The 12370-nt window shown below is 39.6% G+C and overlaps 1 protein-coding gene across 1 annotated transcript in view; it reads right to left on the bottom strand.

The window, feature by feature from the left end:
- LOC123786737 (suppression of tumorigenicity 18 protein) overlaps positions 1–12370 on the bottom strand; it is a 106139-nt gene that overhangs the window by 31167 nt on the left and 62602 nt on the right. Inside the window, exon 11 of the mRNA XM_045789094.2 lies at positions 3719–3964. Coding sequence (XP_045645050.1) covers positions 3719–3964 — 246 coding nt within the window. The remainder of the gene's footprint in view (positions 1–3718; positions 3965–12370) is intronic.

The raw sequence follows: 12370 nt of genomic DNA, 5'->3' as shown, positions 1-12370 counted from the left end.
CACTGTTGGTTCCCCCGAGCCTTGCCAAGCACCATTTCTTCTTCCTTGTCTTTTTCCTTTCCCTTTCTAATTGTCCTCAATATTCCCTAGCTGTTGCCACTTTTTGATGTGCTGTTTAATCTTTTCTTTCTCTCCATTCTTTCCCTTCTCCTCTTTCTTCATTTTAGGGAAGCCCAGGCCCATTTCTTAATTTCTATAGGACCAAGGACCAACACCTTAACCTCCTTGAGCCCCAATTTTCTCCTCCAAAAACTTTGACAATAATCCTGTTTTTCCTGACTGTTAGGATAATGCGACACTGTGTATAAAGATCCCTTATCTTTATTTTTACTGAATTCAGTGTCCCTCTGCTACCTTCACAGCGAGGTTGTTGAATACAATCTATTTTTTAAAAATAATAACTATCAAGTACCACAGTTCTCATTTATAAGATTCAGAACAGGGCAATAAATACTGTCTATTTATAGATTACCTCAGTACAGACGAAGGCACAAAGAAGGAGGGGTGAAAAACTCTTTTGAGGAGTTAACAGTGCTTCAGAAGCACTTTTCTGTGAGGGTGTCCCCATTACGTATGGTTTCCCCAGGCAATGAATCTCTCATGGTCAGATCACTGTGACACTAACAATTAAGCTTAAAAAATATTTTGTTAGGGTGCCTGAATGGCTCAGTTGGTTAACTGAGGGACTCTTGATTTAGGCTCAGTTGTGATCTCAGGGTATTGAGATCAAGACCAGCATGGGGCTCTGTGCTGGGTATGGAGCCTGCTTAAGATTCTCTCTCTCCCTCCATCTCCCTCTGCCCCTCCCCGCAAGCTCACGTGGGTGCACTCTTACAAAAAAAAAAAACCAAAACAATTTGTCAACTCAAACCTAGGGCAAGCACTTTGACTCTAGGAACTTACTTAGCATCTTCAAAGTCCTCTTCTGTCATTCTTAGTGACACTGAATCTACACATAGCTTCTTCCAGATTTCAGAATGCTAAGGTTGCAAACTGTAGCAGTAAGAGTCTGTACTGTCAGACCTGGAGTAAGTAAGCCATTCTGAAAAGCAGAAATCTAATCTAACCAAATCCATTTTCCCCATGAATTTGCTGGGAAAGAAAACACTGTCACAGATACGTAAGCTTTAGATAAGAGCACAGTGCAGTTGAATCCACGAAGCTGCCAAGGTGAATCCAGATGTTTTTTGGAATTATGCAAAAAAAAAAAAAGGAGATTGGAAATAAAGAAAATATTTGTTTATGAGACCTCATTTTCTGGCTATCTGAGTGATAAGAGGTATAGCCAAGGAGGTTCCTGAGGTACTTACTAGACCTCCAAATGGGAGGAGTGTCTCAGAATATGAGTACTTCATTGACATTGTTGCCGAGGCCAAAGATTATAACCAAGATAAAACAATACAAGAGACCCTAAAAGAAAATAAGAACTCACTTAACACAAATTTGCTTCATTACTACCTCCAGACTGAATCAGTATGTCTGACATTGGAAGGAAGATGTCTGGTGATTGTTGCCCGTGGTCCATTTACAGCAGTCACAAGAGTGGGGACAGATAGTCTAAGTCCCACCTTGCACATGACACTGAGATGCTCCCAAACAAAGTGGGTTTTATCCTAGTGGGATTCGTCCAAGAATAGGGGCACAGTTACGCTTACTTTGTAAATCTTCATGTGACATGAGACTTCTACTGAACCTCCATCAACAGATCTTCTAACTAGGATTAGGTTTCCTTTTGGTGGTGTGGAGTGGGACATGCCATGATCCCATCGACTATAGGACTAGCTGGGGATGAAACAGTTTTATGAATGAGAGGGTATTCCCTTTCTCTGAAGCTGGCTTCTGCAGAGTGGGATTGGATCAACAATCTTGATCTCATTGTGATTGTGCTTCCCAACAACCTGCACTGCTTCCTTACCTCCATTTCAGACAAGTTGTGCAAAATGATCAGTTAATGTGAATACTGACAGATTTCCAGATTACAAAAATAAACAGAAGTTAGGTGTAACTTCTGTTGCCTTGCACAAGTTCAAAATAGCAGGGCAGAATGTGGTGGAGGGAAGAAGTATGTATTCACCCATCTGTGGTCATCACTTAAAGGAAACCAGCTTCTAATACTTTGCAGGTATTAGTTTTATAATGATCAGAGTCAAACATATATTATTTTTAGAAATGATTCTTCTAAAATAGTGTTATGATAGATTAACTAAGACCATCCCTAAGTAAGCGAGGCAAATTTTGTAAAGCCAAGCAGAATAAAATGACTAAGACTAGCATGGCAGAATCAAATCAGAAACTGCTGTTGTGTGAATTCCATTCCCACTTCTCTGTGTTGGTGTCGGTGGTGGTGACACAGAGTTTGCCTTGCCTTGGATCCTGGGGGATCCTCCCGGAACCCACCCCTGACCACTGTGCATAGGGTTGACATTCCTTTTTTTCTTTATTGTGTGCCTGCTCGTGCTATTCCATTTGTCACTGTATTTGGTTATCTGTCAATGTTCCTACCTACCGAGCATACATGTTGGGGAAGTTTGTCCCATTTGGTGCTGCATCCTTGGGACCTACGTTACTGCCTGGACAAGGAGATGCCAGGGAAAGTGTGCTGAAGGAAGCCAGGAAGGAAGGAGGGAGTAAAGGAAGGAAGGAGGAAAGGAAAGGAATAGGGAAGGGAGAGAGGGAGAGAAGGGAGGGATAAAGGAAGGAAGAAGGGATTGAAGAAGGAATGAAGGAAGTGAAGGAGGGAGGGAGGGAGTAAGGAAGAAAGGAAGGGCACTTGGAGAAACAACCCAATCTTGTGATGACTACTGTTTATGTCAACTTATGCTCTGAGATGTTAAAGCATATGCTAAAAACAAATTAGTTTTCCCCCCCAAAACTTTCTGAAATTCAAAAAGATGAAAAGGTAGTACACCCTTCCAAAGACAGTGGCTATTTTATTTCTTTAAACATACCAACCAGCAAGTATCAACAATTTTCCTGATGCAAAGCAAAGTGAATCACTAGTGTAACAATTAGGGTCACATTTGCAATGATACAGAGTCTAAATGATGGAGGTTTCTGGTCATGAATTCTTTTGGAAGACATTAAGTCATGGCTAATCAGACTAGGCCAGTTGGCTCAAACTATGGAGATGAAGGCTTGATGAACCAGCAGTCACAACATCTGGCTACTCCAAAGATAACCAAACACACAAATGCATCTCCTTGACTTTGGGATTGATACGACCTGGACACCCATGATCCAAATACCTCAGCCAATGGCTCCATACGTAGATACGCTAACATAGTTCCTTCATGAAACCAAGGCAAGGAATTCGACATGATTCTTACTCATCCCTGATTTGATTTCATTTTCTACCCTCTGGTTCAGAAAGAATTAGTAAGTTGGCATTTCAGCGTTGAGTGATACATTGCACCTTACAGGCTGCCGTATCTGAAGGGATGGCTAATATAACCTCTCATGCAATGAATACAATTGCAGCCCTAACGGGGATCAAATTCACTACAGTGACATCATTTAAGCCAAGTGACAGGAAAAGTTGGATTCATTTATCAGTTTCTGATGAAATTTAAGATCATCACTTTACCAAAATCTAAAACAAGGTGCAGAATTATGTGTTACCTAAATAGGAATACAAGAAGTAATGTAGGAGGAAAAAGCTAAGAATACTCTCCAATCATGCTCTGTCTTAAATTTAGTGATTGACATATTGAAACAATACCTCTTTCTCCTCCTCTGTCTTCCCATGAGTTTTGCTATAGTTGATAGGAGTATCCCAGCCCTCTTGATCACAGAGAGCCTGATAGAATGCTGCATTGACCAAAATGCTGCTTGTTTTGAATGGGGAAGAGGAAGGAGTTGGAATAGAAGTGTTAGAGGAAGTTAGGGGTGCAGCTTTGTCCAGGATTCGATTTTTTTTCAGGCTTAAGTCCAATGTGCCATTTTCATCCACTTCTATCTCGGCTCCCTGGTATACAATAGGAAACAGAAAAACATTTAAGCAGTTTGCAGTTATAGCCTAGCCATGTGGGGCTTTTAAGGGATAATTTTAAATGCAAGCTTTTATGTAAGTATATCTGATTTAAAATCTAGCTTTCTGATTTGCTTTGGTTAATGTCCAATTCTTAGGCAGACTTTTAAGAGCAGCACCATTAGTGAGCTTCGTGTTTCTGGGTTTAAACAAAGTAGAGCCTAATATAAATAAGACATTCCAAATGCTAAATGTATTGGCTAACCCTCTTTTATATATATATATTTTTTAAGTTTAGCTTTAAATCTCCTTTTCTGGCTTGCAGAATTATCACTCTCAATTCATCATTTTGTAGCATTAACACTTGAGTTTATAAAAAGGCACAGCACTACTTCCCAGCTCACCCCCAATATAGTATTAATGTAACATGAATATATACAAAAATAACCAGCTGCAAGAGAATTTTTATTGGAATATTAGATTAATATGAACGTGACCTTTTCCCTTGGGTTACTTGAACTAGAAAAGCTTTGTTAACTTGCAGGGAGGGGGGCGGGAGGCAGACAGGGCAAACCATTGTTGATTCTGGGGGCCTTCAGGTAGCAGCTGCCATCAGGACTGCTTGGGGGTAAGTTGTACAGTGAAACTTCAGAATAAAAGTGATTCTGTTGCAGACACTTAGTAGGAGACTTAAAACTCACTAGACCTCGCAGCATTTCTCCTTGGGATATCTTTGGCTATCTTTCTGTTGTTGTTGTTGTAGTTTAAAGTACAAGGCCCCAAAACTGCCCACACGCTCTGGATCTTTTAAAGGATACATGCCTATGGACGGCCCCTGTGCTGTCACCAACTGTGGACACTGCCATGCGGTAGGACTCAGAACATGGGAAGAGCTCGCTTATCTTTTTCCTAAGTGGGTCAGATAAATACCTCTCTGTATTTTCACTATCATCCATCAGTTCACAATTAAATCTTGGACAACGTCTCTGCTCTTTTTCCTTTTGGCTGGCAAAGCAGGAGTCTCTTTGAATACGTTAGCAAGATCCCTAACGCATATGGTAGCCAGTTACGTCCCTGGGGGGATTTATTTTAACTCCCCATTTACACTCTGCCTTCCCCCTCCTCAACAGTTGCCGCTGAGGGCTGAGGTGTGGGCCAAAGTAGCTGCGCTCCAAAGGCTCACTGCTTGCACCTGATTTGGAAAATAAGGCCCCTCTTCTGTTTGCCTGTTTCACCTGCAAAGTTCCTATTTTCAATCTCTCAGCCTCTGAGGTAGATACGCTTTATTATATTTGTGGGAGGTAAATGTACTTCTAATATGTTTGCACTAAGATGCTTTGGCTATATCTTTCTGTCCTTTTTAGTAAATAGTTTAATCTCCTGTGATAGTTTTAAGCCCTGAATTTGACAGTACAGCTTATCCGGGATAATAACTTAGTAACCACAACATCTTATGCCATCTGTATAATATCAAATACGTTTTTATACCAGCATTAATAAACCTTAGTTACAAAAAATCCAAGATATTAACCATATCAGTGCCATGTGCTCTCTCCGTGGTATAACAATGTATTCTGCCATGAGCACATCAAAATAATTCTTGGCTTCATAGCTGATATGTAACTGTAACAATGAAACAGAGCTATAGTAATCAAGTTTAATGGCCAATGTAAAGTAAAATGCTAAATATTGTAGTTGCTGACATTTTTCATTAAAAAAAATAAAAAAAAACTTGGGTTAAGACTGCACAACCAACATTCACATAAAATTCCAGACCTCTGTGACAGATGGCTTAGGAAAAAGAAGCCATGTGACTGGGCTGCAGAGTTTTATAGTGCAAAACCCATAAATAGTGCAGATTCGATCTCCCTGAAAAAATATCAACTATTCCAAGACAACACTAATATATATTTTAGTTTTTGCAGAAAAAAGTTCCAAATAATAAACAAAAAAATTAGAGATTCTCAGAGTTGTTATGATTGTACATCTTGAGTAATCGTGAGCTGATTGGGGGGAAAAAATCACTCCTAATGTTTAAAAGAGGAGCTCTTGTATATCCCGCGCCCCAGCCGGCTGCTCTGAGCACCTGACTTGACAGGGAGAAAGCACGTTTGGGCAGCAGGGTACAGATGGGCTTTAAGTGAGCGCACAGATGCATTCAACAATTACACACAGTATCAGAGAAGGGTCCCTTTCTGCCCATAGATGGGTGGATCACACGTTTACTGCATGGATTTTTTATTCAGAGCTGTATCAATAGACATCACTTCTCTCTGTGCTTGAAACTCCAAATGGCAGCACACAAAGGAGGGGGTGATGGGAGAGGCCACAGGAGCAGGAGGGCATAACATTCAGCTGACATGGACCCCCACCGCTGACTTCCAGCATTCTGATTTCTAAAAGTGCCATTCGGCATTCTGGATCCTCATTTTAATCATTTAAATTTAAATTTAAAGGGTTTTTTTTGAGGGTAGACGTAGGTCTAATACTATTCACGTACTTTCCAAATTAGGGCCAACATCAAGGACCATCACTTTCAGCCACTTTTGAGGTACCGATGCCATGTATGAAGTATTTATTAATTAAATTATTGAGAAAGCACTTAACGTTTTCAAGCTTACATATTTTGGGGAAAAGAAAATTGAAAAATATACTGTTCCTGCCTTCAAGAAGCTTATGCTATACATAAAGGAGATTGTTAGTGAAAGGTAATTTAATAAATATAAATTATTATTCAACTGAAAGTTGAAATAATTATTTGTTATATAATCCTTATGTGTACCATAAAATGAGAAGTGATTCAGATGTCTGCCAACAGAGAAATGATTAATGATATTATGCTACATCTATTTAATGGCACATTATGCGACCAGTAAAGCAATAATTATGAGGATTATGTTACAACAAGGAAAAGACATCTATTACGGAAAGCAGGAAACAACCTGGCATTCCTATTACGCCTACAACCAGGGAAAAGGGTAGAAATTTGTTTCCTGAAGAACAAAAGGAAAACACAGAAATTGCTGTACTTGTATTTAGAACATAGTCTTAAGGCCAGTCTCCAATATTTTCCAGGCAAATGACAGCATGATACTGTTTTAACAATTAAACATTATACATTCAAAGATGGTAATGAATTAAAGATAACTTTGCCTTAAAGTTCTACTGTGAAAATTGCTAACTTTCAAAACATAGATACAACAAGATACCACTGTTCTCTGTATTTGTCAAGTTTTCTACTAACACAAGAGGGTTCGCCCTCCATCTCTTCTTTGTTGACTTGGGTAACAGGAAGTGCAAAAATTAAGTGTCCCTCAGCTTACGTTTTTGCTGTAATTAGCTTCTGGTTTTCATCTTCCGACTCACGTTCTTTCACTTTTGCTTCAGGGTGATTTGTTTGGGGAGTATCTTTTCTATATTGAAAGCTATCTGAATATGTTTTCCAAGTAGGCAGAGTATCAACAATAAAAAATGAAATTAAAGTATCTTATTCCTACCAGATAGGAATTGAGTATTAAAACAGTTAAGTTCAGAGTATAAACTTGTGAAATTTACTCAATATAAATAGAATGATGGAATTCAGGGGAGAAATCAGGTCTGATACAAGGTTTGAAATTAAAATTAAATTTATAACCATTTTCCAAAAATCTTTGTCTGAGATTTGGAACCAAAGTCAGTGAAAATTCTTAAGTTGGCCAGCAGTCTATATTATACATGATGTTAATAAGATCCTTAAGAACATAAGAAGTTGGACAGGTATGAATCAAAATTTCAGTTCCAAGAGTTATAGCTGTGCCAGTCGGAGAAAATTATTTAATGTCTCCATACTACTATTTCTTCATCTGCTAAATGGGATGATACCTGCTTTACAAAGTTTCTGGAAGGATTAAAAAATTAATATAAGCAAGTGCTTATTTACAGTGCCTGGCACATAGTAGGTGTTCAATAAATGACAACTTATAATAATAATAACAATAACAATAATAATATAATAGTATTTGATTGGGTTTTCAAATGCCAAAAGAGACATCCCTATGCTACTGTATGCAGAGGTAAAGAGAGAACTATTAAATATATACACATATATCAGTTGGTTTCTTGTGATCTCTCTGACCCAAGTCTCTCGTAACATTTCACTCAAAATATATGGTATAATCTGACATGATATTAAAGTTACTGAAAAAGGCTGCTTTTTGATTTTAACCATCCTAAGAGCCATCAGGCTATTTCTGATATATGGCAACAAGGATGGTGAAGTGTTATCATGTTGTTTCTAGGCCTTATTCAAGCACAAAACAGACTTTGAACTTTAAACATTTCAAGCAAGTGTCAGTTTTTTGTTTTCTTTTAAGGCATACTGTGCATATGCCACTTTGTCTAAACAGGTGGGGAAAACACCAAAACAAACAACAGAATGCTTGGCAAGCAGAAGTGATCAGGATAAAGATAGACCGTGTGCGTGTTCCTACCTCTGTTTTGGAGGGTAGGAGGAAGGAAAGAAACGGGGAGTGTCTCCAACACGTGCTGGCACGTGTTTTCAGGGGCCAGAGGACAGTGTTCAGTAAACTCGTCAAACCCAGAATGCTCATTCTATGCCTGCCACCTGTTTCTACTGAATGCTGTGCTCATAACGGCAGCAACGGTGGCCAGATGAAAGCGGTGAGTGTTTGAAGTTGTGGCCCATGAACGTTTTACAAGCTCATATTAATACCAGATTAAAATGAAGGACATTATGCCAATCTTAGAACCAATGAACGTACTAGTTTCAGGAGAGGGCTCATACTTCAGGCAAAATTAACCATAACCATTATGACATACACTAATATTGATATTACTAATTTTTTCTTCTGACTTGGTTCCTTAAAGAGATCCTTAAAGCAACATACAGGTGATTTTGGTGGTGTAGATGTGTTGTGTACATGCTGGATTGTATTTTGACAAACTAATAATTCCTTTTAGGATCTACTTTCAGGATATAATGGACACGTTTGGGCAGTGGTGGGCCATGTTAGCACTGATTTTCTCAAAATGGTGTTGGGAAAGGGTCCATGAAGGAAGTGTTTCAGTGTTGGGTAGAGAGCCACACAGGGCTGGGAAACTTTGGAAGGGGAACACTGTAATATCCATATTGTCCTACATTGTTTTTAGACTGTGTAGTAACTCAAAGTTCTCTTGCCTCTCTGAAGACAGCCTCTGTTCCCATTATTTTCCATAATAGGGATTTTGCAAATCACGAATTTAGATCTCCCACTAAACTCAGAGTCAGTTGTAGCATGTAGCACAAAAAAGATCTGTGTTAGCCCCAAGAAGGGGGTATGGAGGCAATTTCAAGGTTAGTGTCCTTTGGCTTGATTTCAAAAGGGTCACGCCCACATGTGACAGCCTGATCTGTAATTTGTTCTCCTTTTGGGCTCTTTAAGCAATGACAGAGAAGCTCATTCCATCAAAGAAAGGATTGCATGGAGGCAGAAGGAAAATGAGAAATCTGCCCTCACTCAAGTTCTAATCAAAGCCACCCATGTCTCCCCTGGACATTAGAAACGTCACCTCTGAAAACATAGTTCTCTACCTGGAACAACCATTTCTTTTTTTCTGCTTCACCCATAAGCTCCTTGAAGGCAGGGTCTGTGACAGGATCTAACGTGCCTTGGGCAGTCCAAATCTCACAGACCATTTGGTGGGTACAGCTAAGTGTCCATCTGCCAGAATACCTCTCTATACATCAAAAAATTCTCCTATGCTCAGCTATAGAAGTCAAGGGTAGGGAAAATCTGTACATCTCTATATCCTTCTTTCTAACTATGGAGCTCAAGAGATCCATGGATTTTGGCTAGCAGAAATAAACATACTAACTACCATTGAGGAAAAAATCAAGTTATAATGGCTAGAGAATCAGGCTAGTATTCAACGGGGGAAGATCGTTTATATATAGTTAATCCTATATGAAGTGAAGGGCACAAAGCAAAGTGCAACACTGAATAGAAATGGCCTGCATAGCTCTATGTCCATTCTTTGGAAAAAGAATGGTAGTGCTGGGGCGCCTGGGTGGCACAGCGGTTGAGCGTCTGCCTTCGGCTCAGGGCGTGATCCCGGCGTTATGGGATCGAGCCCCACATCAGGCTCCTCCGCTATGAGCCTGCTTCTTCCTCTCCCACTCCTCCTGCTTGTGTTCCCTCTCTCGCTGGCTGTCTCTATCTCTGTCAAATAAATAAATAAAATTAAAAAAAAAAAAAGGGCCTGCATAGGGCACTGTTTGATCAGAGGCCATTTTTCAGGGTTACTTACTTTGTCTTTTTCTCATTTTTTGCTACAATAATTATTGTTAAAAAAAAACCTTTTGAGGTTTTAGGAATTTATGAAGTTTTCTTTTATATTTAGAACATAGGATCCAACTAGAACAGAATTCTGCAAATTGTTACCATTGTGTGAGAACGCGTGCCTGGAAGAAGGGTTCTGCCCAAAGCGACACTGCAGGGTGCCATATTTATCCTATTTTAACCACCGCTATATCACATGAGATCATTTTGGTGGGAAAATGGCTTTTTAAACTGCTAATGTAACAAACTCCTTCTAAAAGTCGATGGGTACACTCTCTGTCTCTTCCACCCTCCTCATCACATCCATGGTTTGGTTTCTGCAGTTAAGACTTGGTTGGCTGTACGGACGCTGAGACACACAGGGCAGTTCCTGTCACCCTGGGCGGGAGTATCCGCTCCATAGAGCAACTCTGGCACACAGCGTGCTCCCAATAGGAGTGTGAGAATAGACGCAGAAGTCAATTATTTGGATTTTTGGAATGTGCCAACTTAACAGTCACGTTTCTGACCAGAAGGTGTTCAAGAAAACAACAAAACATACATTGATAAGGAAAAACACCCTCAATTTTTGGTCATCTTTGTTTGATTCATTGTTTGGCTCCAGCAACTACTAGAACATGGAGAATATAAAGGTTAAAGGCAGAATTCCGGGAAAAAAAAAAAAGAATAAAACTACCTATGCAGATGGAAAGCACTTATTCCACAATCATCTGATCAAATAATTAAAGTAGCACAAAGCATTATAATAGCAGTCCTTTTAGTCTCAAAGGACACCCTTAACAAACAAGTAATATAAAGCTTAAGAAGGAAGATATTTTAGTATTACTCCAACTAGCTGCCTATTAGAATGTCCCTTTAAAACGGAGAAATGTATTCAGGTTTTAACAAAAGGAATAAAAATAAATGAAAGTAGCATTGTAAAGCACCCTAAATCATTCGTTGATGTAAATAATTTCTGACCTGAATTCCTTTGAATTTGGAGAACTCAGTATTTTCTTCATAATTTTCAGGGGATGCGTTTTTCTTTGTTTAAGAACCTCATTTGTTTAAAAATTGTTTTTGAGTGGTTTTTGGCCACCAACTCTTCCTGGGGTTTACTTGGCTCAGATTTGTCCAGAAGCTAATTCTGATTCTTCTGTCAAATGCTCGATGGCACCGCGTTCCCTGCTCTCCTGAAGGCCTGGCACAGCACAGGTGAGCAGCTGACCACACCAGGGATGGGGCTGCGCTTGCAGGGAAAAGAGAGCTATCTACTCTAATCACCTGAGTTTCAGGGTTAGGGTTTAACCCAGGAGATCTCCCACTTAAAGCAAGGGGAAAAATCTCTTCTCCAGATAAGCCTGGGCACTTTATTTCAGCTGGCTTTAGGTAGAAAATAATTTCTTTTCACTGAGCTCTTTGTGTAGATGGGAGTTACAGGCCCCTGCTGACTGAAGGGGCAGCTTTTACTCTCCCTCTGAGGATCTGAGGATTGCTGCTACTCTGTAGCCTGATAAACCCCTCCTCCTCAAAAGGGGAGACATGGAAGATCTTTGCTTTTTGTTGTTATCAAGGTATCATAAACATGGATGTCTTCCTCTCATTGTTAGTCAGGGAGAAGAGGTTTATTAAAGAAACGTAATTAATTTCATGGGACTCAGAAATGTGGCATCTTCATAAACTTCACAGAATTTGATTTTGGATTGAATGCCCTGAGTTCTCAAAAGTCCCCCTGAACCATCTCTTGTATTCAGGTTTTACTGTGTCCTTTGAGAATACTGCAGCAACTGAGACTATCTTGCTTTATACAATAGTAATGCGTGCAATAATAAAAATCTCATGAGTCAATTTTGCAATTGTTTTACAAGTCACTGTGTAGTCAAACATTTCCTACCATCTTTGATTTGCAGACAGCAAAAAGCTTCCATTGTTCAGATTGATTTTAATGGCAAGCTTCTTTCTTGTGTGCCAAGGTTCCTGACACAAAGGTAGGTTTGATGTCTATAGATCTCCCCAACCAGGCTCCATCACTCGTTTCTGCCCAGCCTTTGGTATACTGCCTTCAAGAACAACACTCCTTCACTCCTCCTTGAAGCCACAAAACTCA

This window comes from Ursus americanus, chromosome 9 (assembly GCF_024610735.1).
Source record: "Ursus americanus isolate L20-20 chromosome 9, mUrsAme1.1.p, whole genome shotgun sequence".
Taxonomy (NCBI): domain Eukaryota; kingdom Metazoa; phylum Chordata; class Mammalia; order Carnivora; family Ursidae; genus Ursus; species Ursus americanus.
The sequence above is the reverse complement of the archived record's forward strand: the minus strand, read 5'-3'. Positions and strand labels throughout refer to the sequence as shown.